The sequence below is a fragment of the Bos mutus genome, chromosome 9 (assembly GCF_027580195.1).
Source record: "Bos mutus isolate GX-2022 chromosome 9, NWIPB_WYAK_1.1, whole genome shotgun sequence".
NCBI classification, from domain to species: Eukaryota; Metazoa; Chordata; class Mammalia; order Artiodactyla; family Bovidae; genus Bos; species Bos mutus.
In genome coordinates this window covers 26232804-26254548 of record NC_091625.1, presented here as the reverse complement: position 1 = coordinate 26254548, position 21745 = coordinate 26232804, and the positions used below count along the sequence as shown (strand labels likewise).

Here is a 21745-nt window from a genome sequence, read left to right as displayed (position 1 = left end):
AGAACCGTGATTCATAGATGTGAGATCTGGTTGTATGTTTTTTTTTTAATTGCCCTGTTTTCCGATGTTAATTATTGCAGCTAGGCTGCCAAGCAAACATCTGTTCAGAGTTGCATTCTGGATACTGGCTTGTTGCTTTGGCCCCTCTTGCTGGAAACTATTCTTACTTCACATGGAGTGTTATATAATCTCTGTGAATGCTGAGTAGTATGTACAGATCATCGAACTACTACAGGTCAGCACCTGGCCAGAAGATTCACAGGAAAGGAGAAAACAACACATAAATATACGGATGTGTATCTTAAAGCTTATAATTAGTAAAAAAAAAAAAAAGCTTAAACCACAAACACAGAAAGAAAAATATTGCCATTTTTTGTTTATCACATTAAAGGTGAAAGTATCAGAGGTCTTCAAGTGCTGTTTACTTTGCAAGCTTTTTTTTTTAAACTATGGTACTCATTAGAGCATGTTGTGGAAAAATGGTTACTATCGTGGACTGTAAATAAATACAGCTTTTGGAGAGCAGTTTGGCAATATGTGTCAAAGAGTCATAGTCATCATGTCCTTTGACCCAATAATTCCAATCTGGGAATCTCTCCTAAGGAAATACTCTGAAGAAGCTTCATGCATAAAGTTATTCATCACCATAGTACTTATAATAGTGTAAAATTGGAAACAGCCTCTGCAGGTTAACTGTGGGTTTTCTACTTTCTGAAATATTATACAGCATTTCAAAATGATGATTATAACTGATAATAACATGGAAAATGCTCCTGTTGTGTTATGTGGAAAGGCAAGATACCAAATTGAATTTAGAGTGCATGTAGAATTTTAAAAATTATAGAAATTAGATGGTGTATTTGAAACGAGCCCTTCTCAATTAGTAGATGTTGTTTTTTAAGTATCCAACAACAGGGAACAATGGCAGAAGCAAGGAGATGTGAAACAATGCAATTTTTCTGGTAGCAGCACTGAAATCAAGTAACTTACCAGGTGGCTCGGTGGTAAAGAATCCACCCATCAATGTAGGAGATGCCAGAGATGCAGATTCGATCCCTGGGTTGGGAAAATCCCCTGGAGAAGAAAATGGCAACCCACTCCAGTATTCTTGCCTGGAAAATTCCATGGGCAAAGGAGCCTGGTGGGTTACAGTTCATAGGGTTGCAAAGAATTGAACACGACTGAGCGACTGAACACAGAATAAATATAGTTTCTTTACCAGCTGAGCCATAAAGGAAGCCCAAGAACACTGGAGTGGGTAGCCTATCCCTTCTCGAGCAGATCTTCCTGACCCAGGAATTGAACTGGGGTCTCCTGCATTGCAGGTGGATTCTTTAGCTATCAGGGAAGCCCTACAGTGCATTCTAGAAGGTTGTATATGAAAATGTTTATATTGTTCACATTTGGATAAGACAAAGCCTAATTTTTCCCCTTTTTCTGTTTTCTGTATTTCCTCTATAAAGGAAACAAACACTTCTCCACACTGCAGGCCCCAGTATGATTGATATCTCTTTTCCACTTGGTTCTATAAAGTGAGGAATGAAGCAGACTTGTTTGGTTTAGAGAGAAAAAGTATGTTTCTGTTCTGTCTCAAAATGATTAGATTATTCAACAATTAGATAAAACTTGTGTGTGTGTTAGTCTGGAGCCCGCCAGGCTTTTCTATCCATGGAGTTCTCCAGGCAAGAGTACTGGAGTGGGTTGCCATCCCCTTCTCCAGAGGATCTTCCTGACCCAGGGATCGAACCCAGGTCTCCTGCATTGGAGGCAGATTCTTTACCATCTGAGCCACCAGGGAAGCTCAGATAAAACTTAGTTCCATTTTATGTAGTAGGAGTCCAGTGAAATTTTGGTCAGCCAGTAAGTTTTGGCAATTGGAGCTTTAAAGCACATTCAAGAGCCAAAAAACAAAACACTCATTGCCCTTTAATCAGAGTAGCGTAGGATCACTTTAGAGAAGCTGGACTAGGAAGGATGGGCTGACCAACAGAGAGGCCCCGAATCCCAGCCCTTTTTCTTTCCATTAACATGTTGGGTACAATAGCTGAGCCTGTGACCTGTCAAGGATGTGTCTGTTCCCCTTAAGGAAGGCTGTGCTTTCAGCCCACGTGAGTTCTCTGCCCTGATAGCAATCACTTGTATCTTCTTAGAACTACTGATGAAGGCTAATCTGACTGTCAACCCCCTCCCTCACTCCCAGAGTCCCTTAGAATGATCTAGAACAGGACATTAATTAGTCTACCTCCAAGGCTATGTTATACACTAGACAGAGCAAATAAAATCACCTTTCGCCCCCTATAATTGAGGCTGCACCCATGCTCTGTATTATCGTCTCTGTCTTTGTTCCCTCCTGGATCCTTACCTTTCTGTGGTTGGAGATCTGAACACTACCTAGAAAACCAACACAGCTATGTTAATCTCTTTTTGAATTTCAGCAAATATTCATTAAGCACCTACCCTGTGCTAGGTAGTGAGTGAGGTATGTGAGATGTAAGAATAAACGCGTAATTCCTACCCTCAAAAAAATGTATAGGATAGTGGAAAATACCAAGCAGTCACTCTAGGATAGATAAAATGACAGGAGAGATTTGACAAATAAGTTAAGACCGGCAGAATTTAGGCAAGACACATGTGTATAAATCATGTCCCAAGTAGAAGGAACAGCAGGTACTAGAGGGAAACCAGTGTATGACAGACAGAGCCTGTGATGGGGCAATGGCAACAGAGAATCCAGAAAAATCAAATCATTCATTGAATCTTTATTTCACATATTAGGATTTTTTTTTTTTTACTTCATCCTAGGCACAAAGGTATTATTAAAGTTTTAATTATTGGAGAGTCATGAATGTGGAGTGGAGTGTCATGGAATGGCATTAGTGGAGCGTGTTTTAAAAAGGGTACTCCAGAGCCAGGGCAAACTTAGTGGCAGGGGAGATCCAAAGACATAAATGGTTCTTTAAAGTGTGAATAAAATGGAATTTTGAAGATTGGTTGGTTGGGGGAGAGATGAGGCAAAGAAAAGTCAGAAGAGAGAATACTTTGTTTTCTGGTTTCTGCCCCTCTCACTGTGATAAGCAAATGAAGGATGGTGGTCTGTCAGGGAGGGATGAATGGGGAGGTGATGAGTTTGGTTTTAGGCTGAGTTTGAGGTGTATTATAGGAGGCACGAGTAGGGGACTGCCTGTGGCTATCGGAAGCTCAGTAGAGAGATCTGGGCTGGAGGTTTCCGTGGGGAAGCCTTCAGCATTTGTATGGAGTTGAAACAATGGGAGTGGAGGAACGACACTCAGAGAACCATCTGTGATAAACGGAGCCTTGGAAACTTGGGAAGTTGTAAGAGACAGAAATAGGAAGCATTCACAAAAGGGACAGAAGGAAGTACCAAGAACCTGAGAATGTGATGTCCTAGGTGTCAAGAAAGAAGCAGGGGTCAGCAGGGCCGGTGCTGCAGAGGAGGTGAGCAAATAAATAATCCTTGTTCACAAGGGCAGTTAGGAACGAGAAGGTCACTGGTAATTTTGTTTGTAGAGAGTGACCTAAAGTGGAGGAGTGAGCCAGATAATAGTGAATTTTTAAATGTGGACAGTTCAGTTAGCTTGGTTGAAAATGGAGGGAGACTGAGATGTAGAGACTGCCGCATATAGGGTCCTAAGAAGTTTTTATTTCATTTTGCTTTTATGACGGGAGAAACTTGAACATGTGCATATGCTTGATTGTCTCAAGTTTCCAGAGAGAGGAGGGATCCCTGACAAGGCAGGCAGAAATACTGATCTTGGGATGCTCGGGAGGTCCTTCTTTCCAACCAAGAGGAAGGAAGGTTAGAAGGGAGCTGATAGGGAACTGAAAGTTGAAGCGGTTCTCATATGACCACATTAGATTTTACTGTGTCAAGTGGGAGTGAGGTTATGGATTGCGTGTGGGTCAGTCACAAAGAGGAAGTTGGAGTGAGGCCTTGAGGAGGAGATGGACATTGGAAATGGCTCACAGGTGAGGAAGGCGTGACCTTGAGGGACTCCAAGAAGGGCTGCTGCTTAGCGATGACAACCCAGACGCACATGGGGACCATCTGCTTGTCTATGGGACTGTGTGAGGGGGGAGATGAGGGTTACATCTAACCCTTATGCTATCCAAGTATCATGTTTAGAAAGGCATGTACAATGTCTGATTAAGCATTTAAGAATTCTCAGTGGGCACTAGCAACATGGCATTATTTTTCTGAGTGACTGATTTAGCCAAGTCTGGATCAGCATCAGCAGGGGCTTAATGACAATGTGGTACAGGCTCTGACAGTGATTAGGTTTGGATTAAAGCTTCAATAAAAGTTAGCTGCTGCTATCATCATCACCATCATTCAGTTCACTCTGACAATACCAGAAGTTTCTAGAAGGTTTACAATTTAAGGCTTTACTGTAGAGCGTGAACATGCCATCAGTGCTCCACTTGCCTGTGTTAGAGAGAATGACAGAAGGCACTGGGCATTCCTGTGTGGAGAGGACAAGACATAAACAAATACTAAAAAGCATTCTCAAAATGAAGAAAAAGAATCAAAGTTCAGCGTTTATCCACTGAGTCTTTTTAGGAAGTAGGTTTCCTTGTGCAGCCCCTAAACATGTCTAGGAATTTCACTGCTTCCCTGGGTGACCTTTTACTTCATAGAACGGAGTGGGATTGGGGTGGGTGCAAGTAGGAAATGATGATACTTGCCTAAATCTATCTCTTTTATTGGATGAAAAACTTTAAATACAAAAAAACCATATTCATAGTACAGTAGCCTTGTTTTCACAAACAGAGTAATAATAAAGTAATAGTAAAAGATAATCTCAGGACCCCAGGCTAAGATCCCTTGATATATATACAATCTATGTAGTTCCTAGAGGATTTAATTTCTAGAATATGTATAATGGCAAAATTTATTGTTATTCTATATAAAAATGAGGTATCAGATCAGGTCAGTCGCTCAGTTGTGTCCGACTCTTTGCGACCCCATGAATCGCAGGACGCCAGGCCTCCCTGTCCATCACCAACTCTCGGAGTTCGCTGAGACTCACGTCCATCGAGTCAGTGATACCATCCAGCCATCTCATCCTCTGTCGTCCCCTTCTCCTCCTGCCCCCAATCCCTCCCAGCATCAGGGTCTTTTCCAATGAGTCAACTCTTGGCATGAGGTGGCCAAAGTACTGGAGTTTCAGCTTTAGCATCATTCCTTCCAAAGAAATCCCAGGGCTGATCTCCTTCAGAATGGACTGAAGAATCTCCTTGCAGTCCAAGGGACTCTCAAGAGTCTTCTCCAATACCACAGTTCAAAAGCATCAATTCTTTGGTGCTCAGCCTTCTTCACAGTCCAACTCTCACATCCATACATGACCACAGGAAAAACCATAGCCTTGACTAGACGAACCTTTGTTGGCAAAGCAATGTCTCTGCTTTTGAATAGGCTATCTAGGTTGGTCATAACTTTCCTTCCAAGGAGTAAGCGTCTTTTAATTTCATGGCTGCAGTCACCATCTGCAGTGATTTTGGAGCCCAGAAAAATAAAGTCTGACACTGTTTCCACTGTTTCCCCATCTATTTCCCATGAAGTGATGGGACCAGATGCCATGATCTTCGTTTTCTGAATGTTGAGCTTTAAGCCAACTTTCTCACTCTCCACTTTCACTTTCATCAAGAGGCTTTTGAGTTCCTCTTCACTTTCTGCCATAAGGGTGGTGTCATCTGCATATCTGAGGTTATTGATATTTCTCCCGGCGATCTTTATTCCAGCTAGTGTTTCTTCCAGTCCAGAGTTTCTCATGATGTACTCTGCATATAAGTTAAATAAACAGGGTGACAGTATACAACCTTGACGAACTCCTTTTCCTATTTGGAAGCAGTCTGTTGTTCCATGTCCAGTTCTAACTGTTGCTTCCTGACCTGCATACAAATTTCTCAAGAGGCAGATCAGGTGGTCTGGTATTCCCATCTCTTTCAGAATTTTCCACAGTTTATTGTGACCCACACAGTCAAAGGCTTTGGCATAGTCAATAAAGCAGAAATAGATGGTTTTCTGGAACTCTCTTGCTTTTTCCATGATCCAGTGGGATGTTGGCAATTTGATCTCTGGTTCCTCTGCCTTTTCTAAAACCAGCTTGCACATCAGGAAGTTCACGGTTCACATATTGCTGAAGCCTGGCTTGGAGAATTTTGAGCATTACTTACTAGCGTGTGAGATGAGTGCAGTTGTGCGGTAGTTTGAGCATTCTTTGGCATTCCCTTTCTTTGGGATTGGAATGAAAACTGACCTTTCCAGTCCTGTGGCCACTGCTGAGTTTTCCAAATTTGCTAGCATATTGAGTGCAGCACTTTCACAGCATCAAAAATGAGGTAAGAATGTATAATAAAACTGAAAATAATACTAATACATAAGTGTTAGTATATATATATATAAAGAGCTTCCCTGATAGCTTGGTTGGTAAAGAATCCATTTGTAATGCAGGAGATCCCTGTTCAATTCCTGGGTTGGGAAGATCTCCTGGAGAAGGGATAGGCTACCCACTACAGTATTCTTGGGCTTCCTTTATGGCTCAACTGGTAAAGAATCCACCTGCAATATGGGAGACCTGGGTTTGATTCTTGGGGTTGATCCCTGGAGAAGGGAATGGCTACCCACTCCAGTTCTCTGGCCTGGAGAATTCCATGGATTGTATAGTCCATGGGGTCACAAAGAGTCAGACGTGACTGAGCAACTTTCACTTTCACTTTAGTATATATAAAGTATATATGGTATGTATAAATGCTTTCTAAAATGTTTAAATTGTATTATTATTCTTCCTTTACACTTTTTCCTACGTTTGGCTTACAAGAGAGAGGTGTAAGGGTTTTAAAAACAACTTGTTTTTCATTTTTACTTATCATTATTTTCTCTGTAAAAATGTGGTGATGCGTTCTAGTCTTTCCATATAGCTCACACTCTTTTGATGTGGTCTCTATTTTTACCATCTTCCTCTATATACATTATCTTAGCTAATTTTCTTAAATGAGTGTTCTTTCAATCAAAACCCTCTCATTTGAGTGGTCTCAATGCTAATGCATGAGCAATATTGATCTTGTTGGGTGGCAGCAAAGTCAAGAGGTTTTTATCCTTGTATTGCTGCTGCTGCTGCTAAGTCGCTTCAGTCGTGTCCAACTCTGTGCGACCCCAGAGACGGCAGCCCACCAGGCTCCCCCGTCCCTGGGATTCTCCAGGCAAGAACACTGGAATGGGTTGCCATTTCCTTCTCCAATGCATGAAAGTGAAGTCGCTCAGTCGTGTCCAGCTCTTACTGACCCCATGGACTGTAGCCCACCAGGCTCCTCCACCCATGGGATTTTCCAGGCAAGAGTACTGGAGTGGGGTGCCATTGCCTTCTCTGATCCTTGTGTTACAGTCTCCTAAAGAAATGAAGAAGCTCAGTTGAAGCAGGGTGGGATTTTATAAGACACACTTGAAGTAAATCAAGACATTTAACACTGGGTATTCCAGGTATTCCAACCCTTTTTCAGTCTAACCACAAAGCTTTTCAGTGAGAGGTTATAGTATATTCATTCACTAGGCTAGTTTTTGTGGTTACGTCTCTATAGCCAATCACATTTTTAAAAAGAGATTTCTATACTCCTAGGATAATATTTTCCCTTATTTTGGAGGTATTAAAACTCAAACTTCAGAAGAGTTTTTTAAAAATACATATTTTTTTTTTCTCTTTTCATATTCTTAGACACTTGAACTTTGTTCCTGAGAGATATAAAGGAAAATTTGGTCACTCTACACTTAGCAGTATTTTATATCTGAAAATGATGAATAGAAACCAGGAAAGGAATTATGTTTTTCTTTATTGAATCTAAAAACTCCAGGTAGTGAACAGACTATTCCTAGAACTGAGTGAGTGGTGCACAAAGATACTTTGTTTTGGCATGAAAAAGCTCTGTTGAAATTGCTCCTTTTAAGTTAAAAACCTATGTTAACTTGGTTTAAGGTCTAGGAAAGCACTGATGCTTGCCAATATTGAAAGCCCAAAACCTTAGAGGGGAAAAAAACCCCAAACATTAAAATGACTGTGAATAAAGCTACAGAACATGTATTTTTAAAGTTTGTGAAACTTGGACTTCTTCCAGGTTTACAAGTAATATCGTAAGGAGTGATTTTTGTTGTTCTATTTGTTACACAATTTTCAGGAGGAAAGGTTTCTAGATATTTAAAAAAAAACTATTTTGACATGACCTCCATGAAAGGAATGTTGCTTTCTGTGAACTAGCTGTGATGACGTCAGCGGCGCGTGGGATAAGATTCCCACAGGGTTTAGTTGACCGAGGAAATGTCTGCTTTCTCCACTGCACGCGGCAGAGGGTAAGGACAGAGCCCAGAGTTCAGTGCCGTGGTAGAGGCTATAGAGTTAGATTACCAGATGTGTACAGAAACAAAAATGGTGTTCATAATTCAGTTTTGATAAGTAAAATCCTGTACCCATAATTCTTAGTACTCTGGCTTGTTTTTAGGACCAGTGCGAAGTTTCACTTTACTGGTGTTGCACTCCATTCTGTAACTATCACCGATTGGAGTACAGAAAACACATATGCAGAAATAAAAAACTACTGAATAATAAAAAATGTAACAAACATACTACAATATTAAATAAGAAAAAATAATTCCACCACCTGAAAAATCCATTCTTAGCAATTCTGTCTTCTTCCCTCTCAGTTTATATTTTTTCACATATGCCTTTACATTTTTATAATATATACATTCAATGTTTATTCTGTTTTCTTACCTAACATTATCAGACATGTATTTCATATTATTTTTCAGTTTAAGAAATAAGGCATAGTCAAAGCTACTCACTGTGATCCATCCTTCCCATTCTTCATGATTTAACTAAAATGCCTTCCTTTCCATGAGCAGTCAAAACCGTTTCTGCTTTGTGCTTCTCTGCCTGAACCATGGTTATTTATGCCCATGCCGTCTCCCCTAATAAACTGAGAATTACTTGAAGGTAGTTTATTCAGCTTTAAATTCCCCCCAGTACCTAGTAGACTGCCTTGTTCATGGTAGGCACAGAATAAATACTTGAATATTGAATTAATCTGTAGAATCATTTATAATAAAGTGACTTAAAATGAAGTTGAGTTGAGAAGAAAAGAGCAGAGCCATAGGAGGAAAATCACAAAAGAGGGAGGAAGTGATAGTATTAATTTCTGATGAGGCAGAGGGAGAATTTAAATGTAAAAACATTAAATATAGAGAACATTATTTATGAAGATATGTCATAAGTCTGTATGTACCACATAACATTGCAGCCAAATATAAAACCTAGAAGTGCAAAGGTAATTTGAAAAAAATATATAGTAAGCAATTTAAATATTCCTCTTTCAGAATCCGATTGAGGAGATAAATAATGAGCCCATAGAGAAGTTGACTTAAACCATCAAAGCTGTGGTTTAATAGAAATCTATATAGAATGTTACCTTTCTTGATTAAATATTTTAATGTCCAAAACACATTTTAAAAGATTATGTAATTGGCTAGAAAAACATTAATATTCCAAATTTAAGATTTTTATAGTTTACTTTTTTCATAATCAAGTAGAGTTGAAAATAAATTTAGAAAAAAGTTACTGAAAAAACTACATAGAAATTAAAAAACACTTAAAGAGGGAGTAAAAATGGATTATAAACTGCCTAGGAAATAATGAAGAGAGAACATTTCATACCAGAATTTTTGGAATGTAGCAAAAACTCTATTCATTGCTAACGAGTAAAAGCAGAAAACAAAGTGATCAGGAGAAGCTAGGAAAAGAATAACAAAGTGAAACAAATCAAAGCAGGAAGAGCATAATACTAATGTAAAAATCAAAAGAAAGGAAAACTAAAAGGGGGAAAAAAGCAATATAAAGGACAAGAAAGCCCAAAGCTAATAATTTTAAGAAACAAAATGTCATTTTGAGAGCCTGATTTAGGGACCAAAGTAAAAGTAATGAAAATGAGAAAGAAACAAGATGAGAAGAGAGATAAAAACCACAGAGAGAATATTTCTCAACAAGAATATTCTCAATAAGAGAATACTCAGTTGCAACAAAGGTAAAAATCTAGGAAACAGATTTCCTAGTTTTCTTCCCACACACACCTAGGTAAACACATTTTCCAAGAGAGAATGGAAGTTAACCTTGGTGTGTGCAGGAAGAAAACTGGGAAGCTACTACATTGCCCTTCTCAGCTGGCATGTCTGTTTTGCAATACATCTGTGTGTGTGCTCAGTCGTGTCTGACTCTGCATCTCCATGGACTGTAGCCGGCCAGGCTTCTCTGTCCATGGGATTTCCCAGGTGAGGGTACTGGAGTGGGTTGCCATTTCCTTCTCCAGGGGATCTTCCCCACCCAGGAACCAAACCAGCATTTCTTGTGTCCCCTGAATTGGCAGGCAGATTCTTTACCATCTGCACCACCTAGAAAGCCTTTCCTTGAACCTTTTACCTTAAATATGCCCTTACTTGAGTTAGTGGCTCTAGTTGGGCACTAATATGCATAAATCCTCAAAATTACCTGTATTTGCAAAATTTTACTTTCTTATTTCACTTTTCAGACTTGTTAAACGAATTTGTAGAAGGGCAAAATAGTTTTCCATAACTAAACCACCAGCTTTTGGTTTTGTTTGCTTTTGACATTTTTAGGATATTTAAGCATATTTTGAAAGTCAGGGAAAAGATACCAATGAAGAGGAGGGGAAAGAAGTTATAAAAGGTCTCTTGTGAGCTCTGTAAGTTCTTTTTTAAAGTTTAAAGTTGTTTCTGAAATTTTCACTTGCCCTTTTAATTGAAATTAAACCTCAGAGTAAAACAAAATTTAAGCCTTCCTTCTCCCACTAGAGTAATACTGATTATTAATCTTTGGTACTGGATTGACTCAATTTACTAAGTCACTTCAGTTGTGTCTGACTCTTTGCGACCCTCTGGACTGTAGCTCACCAGTCTCCTCTGTCCATGAGGATTCTCCAGACAAGAATACTAGGGTTGCCGTGCCTTCCTCCAGGGGATCTTCCCAATGTAAGGTTCAAACTTGTGTCTTTTACATCTACCTGCATTGGCAGGCGGATTCTTGATCACTGGTGCCACCTGGGAAGCCTAAAAAATTAACTCAGAGAGTCCTCTAAACAACCAAAATCTATCGGTAAATCCCAGCTTTTACAGATGCTGGGCAAGGGAAACATTTAGCAACTAGTAAAGGACCAGAGGGTTTCCCAGGGGGCACAGTGGTAAAGAACCCGCCTGCAGTTATTCAATCTGGAAGAAATGGGGGGTTTTATATCTTTATTTCTTACTATTTTATTTTCAGTTTTCTTTTTCTCTTCTTGCATTTGCTAGCTCTAGTCAATGTTTAGTAATGGTGGCAGTGCATATTCACTCCATTTCCATTCTTAAGAAAGAACTTTCAGTATTTCATCATGGAATATTATGTTTACTGAGTTTTCATCTCTTCTGAGTTTGCTAAGATTTTAGCATAACTGAATGTTGAATTTATCAAATAACCTTTCCTCTTTCTATTGAGAAAATCATATGATGTTTCTCCTTTATTTATTAATGTGTGAGTTATGGCAATGGGTTTTTGAATGTTGTCATTCTTGCATTCTTGGAATAAACCTGCTTTGATTATATTATCTTTTTCATGCATTATCTGGATTGGTTTGTTAATGTTTTGTTTAGAATTTTTGTATCTGTGTTTACAAAGAGATCAGTCAGTAGTTTTTCTTGGTTGCAATACCCTTATCAGATTTTGGTATCATGAATATGCTGGCCTGATAAAACAACCTGAGAAGTGATCTCTCCCCCTCTTTTTATCATTATTCACTAAGAGTAGTTCGGTAGTGTCAGTGTTATTTCATCCTTAAGTTCTTAGTAGAATTTACCAGCAAGTCACCTGGGGCTGAAGTTTTCTGTGTGGGAATATCTTTTTCCTCTGTTGCTTTTTAAGTTACTTTCTTTGTATTTGGTACTTGGGTATCTAAGTGTGATTTTTATCAAAGGCATCTACACAATGATCTATAATATCTGCTGAGCCAGCAAAAGAGCATATTTGTCAGTAAAGCAGCCACCTTCCTCTCATTAATGATAAAATTATGGAGAAATCCATGAACCTAAAAATGAATCTGCCTTTATGGTGTTCCACAAGTAATTAATGCACAGAAAGTGAAAGTCGCTCAGTAGTGGCTGACTCTTTGCAACCCCATGGACTGTAGAATTCTGCAAGCCAGCATACTGGAGTGGGTAGCCTTTCCCTTCTCCAGAGGATCTTCCCGACCCAGGGATCGAACCCAGGTCTCCTGCATTGCAGGCGGATTCTTTACCAGCTGAGCCACCAGAGAAGCCCGAAGCACAGAAAGTGCTTGTAACAGTGCCTGGCGTAGATGAGGTGCTGCTTACATTTCCTGACTGTTGTTATCGCTTTTGTTGTTGTGTTCTCTTCTCCTCTGCCATATCAATGTGCTTCTTTTTAACGATAGAGGAAATCTGAAATCACTTGGTTTTAAGTGAACAAAAGACTGTATAAAGCACGCTGTATACTCTCATGACCAACCAAGATCAAAACATGTAAACCATGTGTTTGATAAACTGAGCCTTGAGTCCAAGGTTTATATTTTCTGTCTTTTTCTTTGGAAGAGTTCTGTCACTTTTCCAGTTGTCTCCCTCACCTGTGTCACTGAATTACTTTTGAGTTATCCCAAGTGGCAAATTAGCCATCTAACTTGAACATTAAGTGGGTAACTGTGTCTCTTACTAACGCCCTTGGAGACTGTTTTAGAATTAAATAATTTTGTCTTCAAGAATGGACATGCTTTTGTTCAGATTTGGAGAGCCTATTTTTCAGTGATATAAATAGCAGTATTAGCATTGAACACAACAGAAATTTAGACCTTTGTTTTATTATACTAGTACAAAAATTTCTATAAATAGACGTTAGATGACATTACTGAAACTAAGTTGATATTAAAGAATTATTGTCATTTAAAAAATATTTGGTATAGTGATTATATATATTTTAAAGATTTCTTATTTTCTTTAGACTCATACTGCAATATTTATGAGTGAAATGCCATGATGTCTGGTATTTGGACTAAATAATATGGGAAGACTGTAGTAGGTCAGGGCAGAAAAAAAATAAAATTGACCAAGCTGAAGCATGGGTACTTAAGGGTTCATAATACCAGTCTGAAGATTTGTGCATATGTATATGTGTTCCTAATAATTTTAAATTTGGGGATAGAATATTAAATGAATTGAAGAAGAGAAGTCGCTCAGTTGTGTCCAACTCTTTGCGACCCCATGGACTACAGCCTACCATGCTCCTCTGTCCATGGGATTTTCTAGGCAAGAATACTGGAGTGGGTTGCCATTTCCTTCTCCAATTAAATACCACTAAATTCCAAATTGCTAGAAGAGGCTATCAACACAAATTTAATTACTGTATTATCAAGTTCCATGAGGGCAGGATTCATGGTTTAAGCTACTTTATATCCTGGACTTTTATATCCTTTACCTGTAATATTATAGGAATTTAATATATGTTTTGAGGATGAATTAATCTTTACTAAATTTGCTGTGAGTCATTTCCAGCAAGTATCACATACCCATGTAAACTGTTGTTTTATTAGAAATTCTCAATAAACTGTGTTTTATTAGAAATTCTAATTTTATTAGAAATATTAATCACACCCACCAATCATCAGGTTATTTCAAGCCCAAAACCTGGAATTCTTGACTCCTGCCTTTACTTCATCCTCCATATCTGGTTCACCACCAAACCCCATTGGTTGCATTTCGGAAATGCATCTCATGTCTGGCTACCTCTTGCTACCTAGTTCAGTCCCCTGTCGTCTGCTGCCTGGATAACTGCAGTAGTCAAGTGCCACTGGTAGAAAGAACCAGAGGACCTCCTGCTCCCCTCTCTGGTCCAGTGTGTTCTCTGGGAAGAGCCAGGATGATCTCTTTGTAAAATGTAAGTCGGGGTATGTCACTCCTCACAAAACCAGTTGGCGATTCATAGTGAACTTAGAATAGGATCCACACTTCCGGTCACAGCCAGCAAGGCCTGCGTTTCTGGCTCACTTGGTACATGTTTCAGTTGCTCAGTTCTGTTCCCTGCACACAGGCGCGACAGCACTTTCTGCCCTGGAGCCATGGTCCTTGTTTCCTTGGCCATTCAGTCCCTCCTGCAAGTTCTCTGCATGACCGGCCCTTTTGTTCTTAGCCATCACCTCTTCGGAGATATCTTCTTTGATGTGTAGTTGCTTCATAGGTAGACGGATTCCAGTCTACCTGATTCATTTAGTTGTTTATCATGTGTTTCCTCCAACAGAAGCCCTGTATCTCTTTCTCTCTTTGTCTTCTCATTTCCCCAGAATCCATCATAACAAACCAAACCTGTAAAAACCACTTTTAGTTGAAATCTAAGATGTGATACAGTTGTAGGATGCAGTGTTATATTATGTGTCTCTAAGAAAATTAAAATGATACTAATTAAACTTGGCACAGTGTTAAATACTATCAATTGTAAGATAGTCTTGACTTTTGAAATATTAAAATGTTGAAAAAAATGCATCTTTGAATTGCTGAATTATGTACCTTGTTGAATAAATAAGTGAATGTACTTTACTCAATCATGATTATTATTTTTTAGTGATCTTTTGAGGAAATAAATTCTGAAAAAATAGACATGTACAGGCCAGAGATTGCCTAGGTCATGAGTAGTGTTTTATTATGAAAAAGGGGATGTTAGTATGAAGAAGTATGAATAATGCTTGTATGAGTAATTGTTCCAACTGCCAATTATTATCTTACCAGCAATAATTCAAATTTTATGGGCCTCGAGTGGGCCAGGAAACTTGAATTCTCAACAGACACTTTGAGAGACTCATGCAGTCTGGAAGTAGATTCAGGCCCTGTGCTGTAAAAGGAGGGGAGACAAATAAAATAGGAGGTTGGGATTAACACATGCACACTACTATATATAAAAGAGTCAACAAGGGCCTACTGTAAGGCACAGTAAATTCTACTCAATACTGTAATAACCTACATGGGAAAATAATCTGGAAAAGAATAGATATATGTATATGTGTAACTAAATTATTTTGCTCTACACCTGAAACTAACACTCCACTGTAAATCAACTATTCTTCTTGCATGCATGCTCAGGCGTGTCTCTTTGTGACTCCATGGACTGTAGCCCACCAGGCTCCTTTGTCCATGAAATTTTCCAGCCAAGAATACTGGAGTGGGTTGCCATTTCCTACTCCAGGGGACCTTCCCAACTCAGGATCAAACCTGCATCTCTTGCTTCTCCTGCATTAGCAGGCGGATTCTTTACCACTGTGCCACCTGGGAAGCCCAAATCAACTATATGCCAGTATAAAATAAAAATTAAAGAAAAACATGAAGGCTAATAAAAAGGGAAGAATACCAAAAAAAAAAGGAGGGAAGACAGAAAAGATGGGGACAGGCGTTGGAGAGTTGGTAGTGGGAGGATAATGGGACATTATCATATTGCTTCGGTTTAATAAAATATGAGATCATTTGGCTCAGTGTAGCAGGGTAGAGATTTTGGAGCTTTCAGAGAGAAGAGAAGGTATGAGGTAGGCAAAATGCAGAGGGTGCGAAGCAAAAGGAAACGGTTCTTTGGGAATGGAATAGACTTGCAGACAGATATTTGAGAAGCATGAAGAAGATGAGGCTTTGTTTGGACATCAGACAGTAGGTGTTGCAGTGTGATATGAACACCTGCTGCTGACAGGGGAACAAAAGGACCCACTCCCTTGAGCTGCTTGGATTGTCTGGTCCCTGTACTGCATTCCATTTCTTTAAGACCTGACTACCTGGGTGGCTGTGGAATTACTACTTCCATTGTTACTATTTATTTACTTAAATAAACTTAGAGGCAAGGGAGGGGAGGTTAAACATTGACCTGGGTGTAAAATATTCCAGCTCTTACTCCCGCAAGTATGCGGCTCCCCAGTAAGCAGGAGTCACTTGAGATGTACCAAGTGAACTCTTCTGTGTAGAATGAAGAGAAATTGTCTTTTCACATGCAAAAGACAGAAGTTTTCAATTTTCATAGGTGTCTACTTCAGACTCCTAAGGTGGCTTCATACTCTGCGCTCTTGTTCGGATCCCAGTTTATCTGCACAGCCTCTGACTTCAGCTATAACTTAAAATAATTTAATATGAAGCATAATTTGGGTTGTAATAACTAACAAGTATAATAATAAGATCTGATTGTAACTATAAGCAGACTCATCAAAAAAGTAGAAAAAATTGCTTTGGGCTAATACTTGAAAAGCATCTCTGGACCATCTTTATACAATAGTAGCATAAGTGGAATGGCACCCCACTCTGGTACTCTTGCCTGGAAAAATCCCATGGACAGAGGAGCCTGGTAGGCTGAAGTCCATGAGGTCCCTAAGGGTCGGACACGACTGAGCAACTTTGCTTTCCCTTTTCACTTTCATGCACTGGAGAAGGAAATGGCAACCCACTCCAGTGTTCTTGCCTGGAGAATCCCAGGGACAGAGGAGCCTGGTAGGAGGCCATCTATGGGGTCGCGCAGTCAGACACGACTGAAGTGACTTAGCAGCAGCAGCATAAGATGATATGGAAACTTATATTTCAACAGGTCAGTACTAATAAGGTGGCTTATCCAAAGTTAGATGTTTTTCATTATCAGTCTGGCTTATGTTCTTTACTGGTATTAAATATGTCGTTCCCAGGCATCCTATAGAGTGTAGCTTCTTACCTACCTTTCCTCGAGAGAAACAGCAAAGTTCAAAGTTACTATGAACTTAGGGTCTTTGTTAATTGCTCATTATAGATGTTTTCTTTCCTCAGATCTGGTGACTTTTTCGCATTCCTCTCTCCATCGTAATCGTGGGCTTTTCTTATTAAGGTCAATGAGTTTCACCTTCTCAAAATGTCAAGTTCACCAAGTGAGAAAGAAATGGTTTGGGGTTGTTTTCCATTTAGAGCTTTCACTGCCTCCCTTTGCTACCCTAAGATGGGCAAAAAGAGACTATGATGCCAGGACTGTAAAGGGTTTTTGTTACTATTTATGGAAAACAAGCCCAAGTCATCCTTAAAAAGTAGTTTATTTTTTTTAATCCTTTGAAACTTGTGTCCACACTTTGTACTTGAGTTTTATACTGTAATTTTTAATGCTAGCCATTTCTTGAGTTCTCTATCCAATAAATAGTAAATGTGTCATTCCAGTACATTCCCTCTCCCCTCTCCTAATCTAACTCTGTAGTTCTTTAAAGGAGTTCATTTTATAAATTACTTCAGAAGCAGCCAGATCTCAGAGGGATTTTTTTTTTACAGTTTTATGATTGGTTTAATTTTCTTAGTTGTGCGTATGATTCTCATGACATGGGAACAGTTATATGTTCTTTACCTGGGAAAGTCAGGGGAAAGGGTTTTTTCTTTTTAGCAATAATTTTTAGACTACTGGATGTTGCATATATAAGTAAAATTCTATTTTCTTTTGGTCTTCTTAAAGTTAAATGTGCCCTAAGTCTAGTGCTGAGTAAGGCTATGCCACCTGGTGGCTATTGATCCCTGGGTCTGGAATCAATATCCGTGGAGAAGGAAATGGCAGCCCACTCCAGGATTCTTGCCTGGGAAATCCTGTGGACAGAGGAGGCTGGCAGGAACTTTGTAGTAAGGTTGAAAAATCTGAAACACCTTTTCATCCAAGCTGTTCTTTTATTTGGCTCATTGTCTGAATGCTGTCTCATCCTGCAGGTTGCAGAGGATTGAATGATAATTTGCTTCCCAGGTGAGCCTGTGGTGTAGGCCCATTCCAGTTCTCATATTTGATAATCATTATATTTAATGATAGAGAATGCTTAAATGCCCTATCAGTCATTTTGGAGACATTATATAGTAATTATTTGGTATCACCTGACAGGTACCAAAGTGATTATCATTTATTATGCTACGGAATCATGAAAAGTGACAGATAATCCTTTGCTATAATTATGAAATCAGCATTACCATATGCAAAAAGAAGAGAAATGTAATAACCAGGGCCTTTTCTTTCTCTCCCATTTGTTCTTTCACACAGGTACAGCTTGGCCAAGTGGAAATCAAATGCCCTATCACTGAGTGCTTTGAATTCCTGGAAGAAACAATGGTTGTCTATAACCTGACACATGAAGACTCCATCAAATACAAGTACTTCTTGGAACTTGGCCGTATTGATGCCAGCACCAAGCCATGTCCCCAGTGCAAGCACTTTACAACCTTCAAGAAAAAAGGACATATTCCCACCCCTTCCAGATCAGAAAGCAAATACAAAGTAAGCATGTTCACCAGAGTTGTGGGTTAGATGTCACATAAAGAGAGCAGCCAAGTTAGGCCAACTTGTGGTAGGCATTAAGTGGGCTTCCTTCCCCTATCGGAGTCCAAGGTGAGTGTACAACGGCTGTAATTCTGAAAAATGTGTGGTTTGGGGATGCCGCTAATAGGAGAGTACTCGTGAGGATTTAATTAAAGTTCTCCTTTGGCTTTAACCTGTTTAAAATTCACTCATAGCCAAATTAAAAGACTAATTTTTAAAGTAATTATCACTGCTGTTACTAAATATTAAATAAATGTGTGTTAGTTGCTCAGTCGTGTCCAACTCTTTGTGACCCCATGGACTGGAGCCTGCCAGGCTCCTCCATCCATGGAATTTTCTAGGCAAGAATACTGGGGTGGGTTGCCATTCTCTTCTCCAGGGGATCTTCCCGACCCAGGGATCAAACCCAGGTCTCCTGCATTGCAGGCAGATGCTTTACCGTCTGAGATGTTTTTCAGTGGACCCAATGTGAATCTATCTGTAATAAGTAAAATAGTGTAATATGCTATTTATTCATTTATTCAGCAAATACAAAATGCCAGTATATGCTGGGCAGTGTGCTAAGTTTGGGGGATTCCGTGGCAAACGTGACATAGTCCTTGCTCAAAAGATGTCTAAGGAAGGTGAGAGAGTCATATGTTCTAAAATGATAGTGCAGTATGAGTAGTCATAAGGGGGAAAGGCGGGGATGGGATGCATTGGGAGATTGGGATTAGCATATGTACAAAATAGGCAACTAATGTGAACCTACTGTGTAGCACAGAGAAGTTTATTCCATGCTCTGTGATGACCTAGATGGGAAGGAAATCCAAAAAAGGAGGGGATGTATGTGTATGTACAGCTGATTCACTTTGCTGTACAGTATAAACTAACAACTCTCCTCCAGTGAAAACTTAAAAAAATAATACGAGTAGTCATAAAACAAAAACGTGAAACCCAGTAGACTTGTGCTTTGAGAACACCGACAGAAGAGGGGGGCTGGCATGTCAGGAAAGGCTTCCTGGAGAAGATGCGGTTCTCCAGGCAGATAAACAGGGGAGATCATTTCAGAGCAAGGGAGGAGTAAGTGCCAGGCCCAGAGGCGGAGGCAGGCTTGCTGAAAGTAAGTGCTTGGTAGAACTAGTGGAAAGAGAATAAGAACAGACAGCAGCTCAGGTATTTAAGAGCAGATCGTGTTGAGTCTTTCACCCTGTAACTCAGGCTTGAATTTAAGTCTGCTGGCGTTACAGAAAGGTCATTCTGGCAGCATACGGAAGATATCAGAAGAGGGCAAGACTGAAGGCAGGGAACACAGCAACAACAGCAGGAGCAACCCTTGCCCCACTGCCCTGACTGTACACTGGAATCTCCCGGGGTCAGGCACACCAGTTCTCAGTCCCTAAACCCTCCCAAACAACTGTCTTCCAAATTTTTGAACCTCACCAAGTGGCTCTAATAGGCGGCAGAACTGGGAACCTTGGCAATAAGTGAAGCAGAAGTAAATACAAACTAAATGTTGTTGATCAGGAAGCAGTTAAAAGTCTTGGTAATAGGTGAGAGATGGAAATCTCAAAATAAAGTGAAACTCTTTTTTTATATTTTATATTTTTTATATTTATTTTATTAAGCAGCTCAAGAAAACTAAAGCTAGTACAGATTTGAGGGATGGTTATTATTGTTTTTCTTAATTAATTTTATAGAAGAGATGATCTATAACAGAAGTGGCAAATAATCCCCCTGTTCTGTACTCTGCAGAGTTCTAGGGATAATTCAAATAATTTCTGAAGCAGTGATTTTTTACCACTTAGTACAGTGTTTTATATGGAGAAGGAAATGGCAACCCACTCCAGAATTCTTGCCTGGGAAATCCCATAGATAGAAGAGGCTGCGACGCTACAGTCCGTGAGGTCTCAAGAGTTAGACACAACTTAGTGACTAAACCAGCACCACCCACAGTGTTCACATAGTATTTTCATCATTAAACTCCAGGTTCTCACATTTGCATTAGCTACCTGATTTACATGCCCATACCTGCCTGGATCGTATGAGTAAAGAGAACACAGACATGGATACTCTAGCAAAGGAACTGTGACATTCATGATTACAGTATGGCACCCTAAACTGATCCCATTTTTGGGGATTAACCAGTGGTTATTTGTTAGGTTGACTGAATTTTTTAAAATTCAATTTTCCTAATAACAGAATCCAAATTGGTATAATTTGTCATAATTTCAAGAGTAGTGAATTCAAGTATTTGAATGCAATAAATTGAGTCATGAGGCAACAGAAACAGAGAAAAGCTTACTGCTAATATCTAACATGTTTGAGCAATGTAAAATCTCTTCATAATATTCCTTAGAGTCCGTATTGTGTTTTGCATATATTGATGAAACCCTTAGAATAGATATTTCAGTATTCTTTCTGAGTCAAGTCATATTAATAATATCCTGATCCAAGATGTCATTCTTTGAGGATTGATTGTAGTTTCTGCTGTCAGTTCAGAGTCACTTAACATCTAAGGTTAAAATTGCTTCAAAATATTATAGCTATTTTATACCAGGAAATACTTTTAGTGGATTCCCAGATGGCTCAGTGGTAAAGAATCCGCCTGCCATTGCAGGAGACAGATTTGATCCCTGGGTCGGGAAGATCACTTGGAGTAGGAAATGGCAACCCACTCCAGCATTCTTGCCTGGAAAATTCCATGGATAGAGGAGCCTGGTGGGCTATAGTCTGTGGGGTCACAAAGAGTCAGACACGATTGAGTATGCACGCATATACTTTTAGTATATCACACATGTTACGTCATTTGAATATTCCATTTAAATAGCTTTTTGTAAGTTTTTTGTACTCTGCAGATGGAAAAAGGATAAACAGACTATATCAACAAGCAGGGACAAGAATTCTTAAGGGCCAGCTTATCTTTCCAGGCCCTCACTCAACATCTTTTGGCAACAGTTCAGTAAATAGAGCTTTTCATTATGTTCTGAACTCCAGAAAATTATTATTATATGAAATAGAACAAGCACATTCCTGAATTGAGAAACTTACGTTGAGACAACCTTGCCTGTGGACAAATCCAGTCTTTCTCATTCCTAGCATTTGTCTTCTCACCCCTGAAACTCACGAGGCCAAGAAGTTTTACCATTCCACTTCTATGAGATTGATTTCACTTGCCATTTAGAAATCTAATTTCTAACCTAAACAGTTTCTATAATTCATTAATGCGGCTCCAAATGCATGTTAATACAAAGAACTAGTTAGCTTGGAGAAAATTTAAATGGCTGGGCTGTAACGTGCTCAGGCGACGCCTGGAGACAGGCACATCACCAGCACCTGAAGGTTTTCTCCATGGCAATTATCATCCGGGATTTTATGGTGTG

General features: G+C 39.4%; 1 protein-coding gene across 2 annotated transcripts in view; it reads left to right on the top strand.

The window, feature by feature from the left end:
- Positions 1-21745, top strand: part of RNF217 (ring finger protein 217) — a 123074-nt gene that overhangs the window by 60856 nt on the left and 40473 nt on the right. For both annotated transcript variants that reach the window (XM_005890130.3, XM_070376298.1), the window contains exon 2: positions 18108-18341. In XM_005890130.3, the coding sequence (XP_005890192.2) occupies positions 18108-18341 (234 nt within the window). The remainder of the gene's footprint in view (positions 1-18107; positions 18342-21745) is intronic.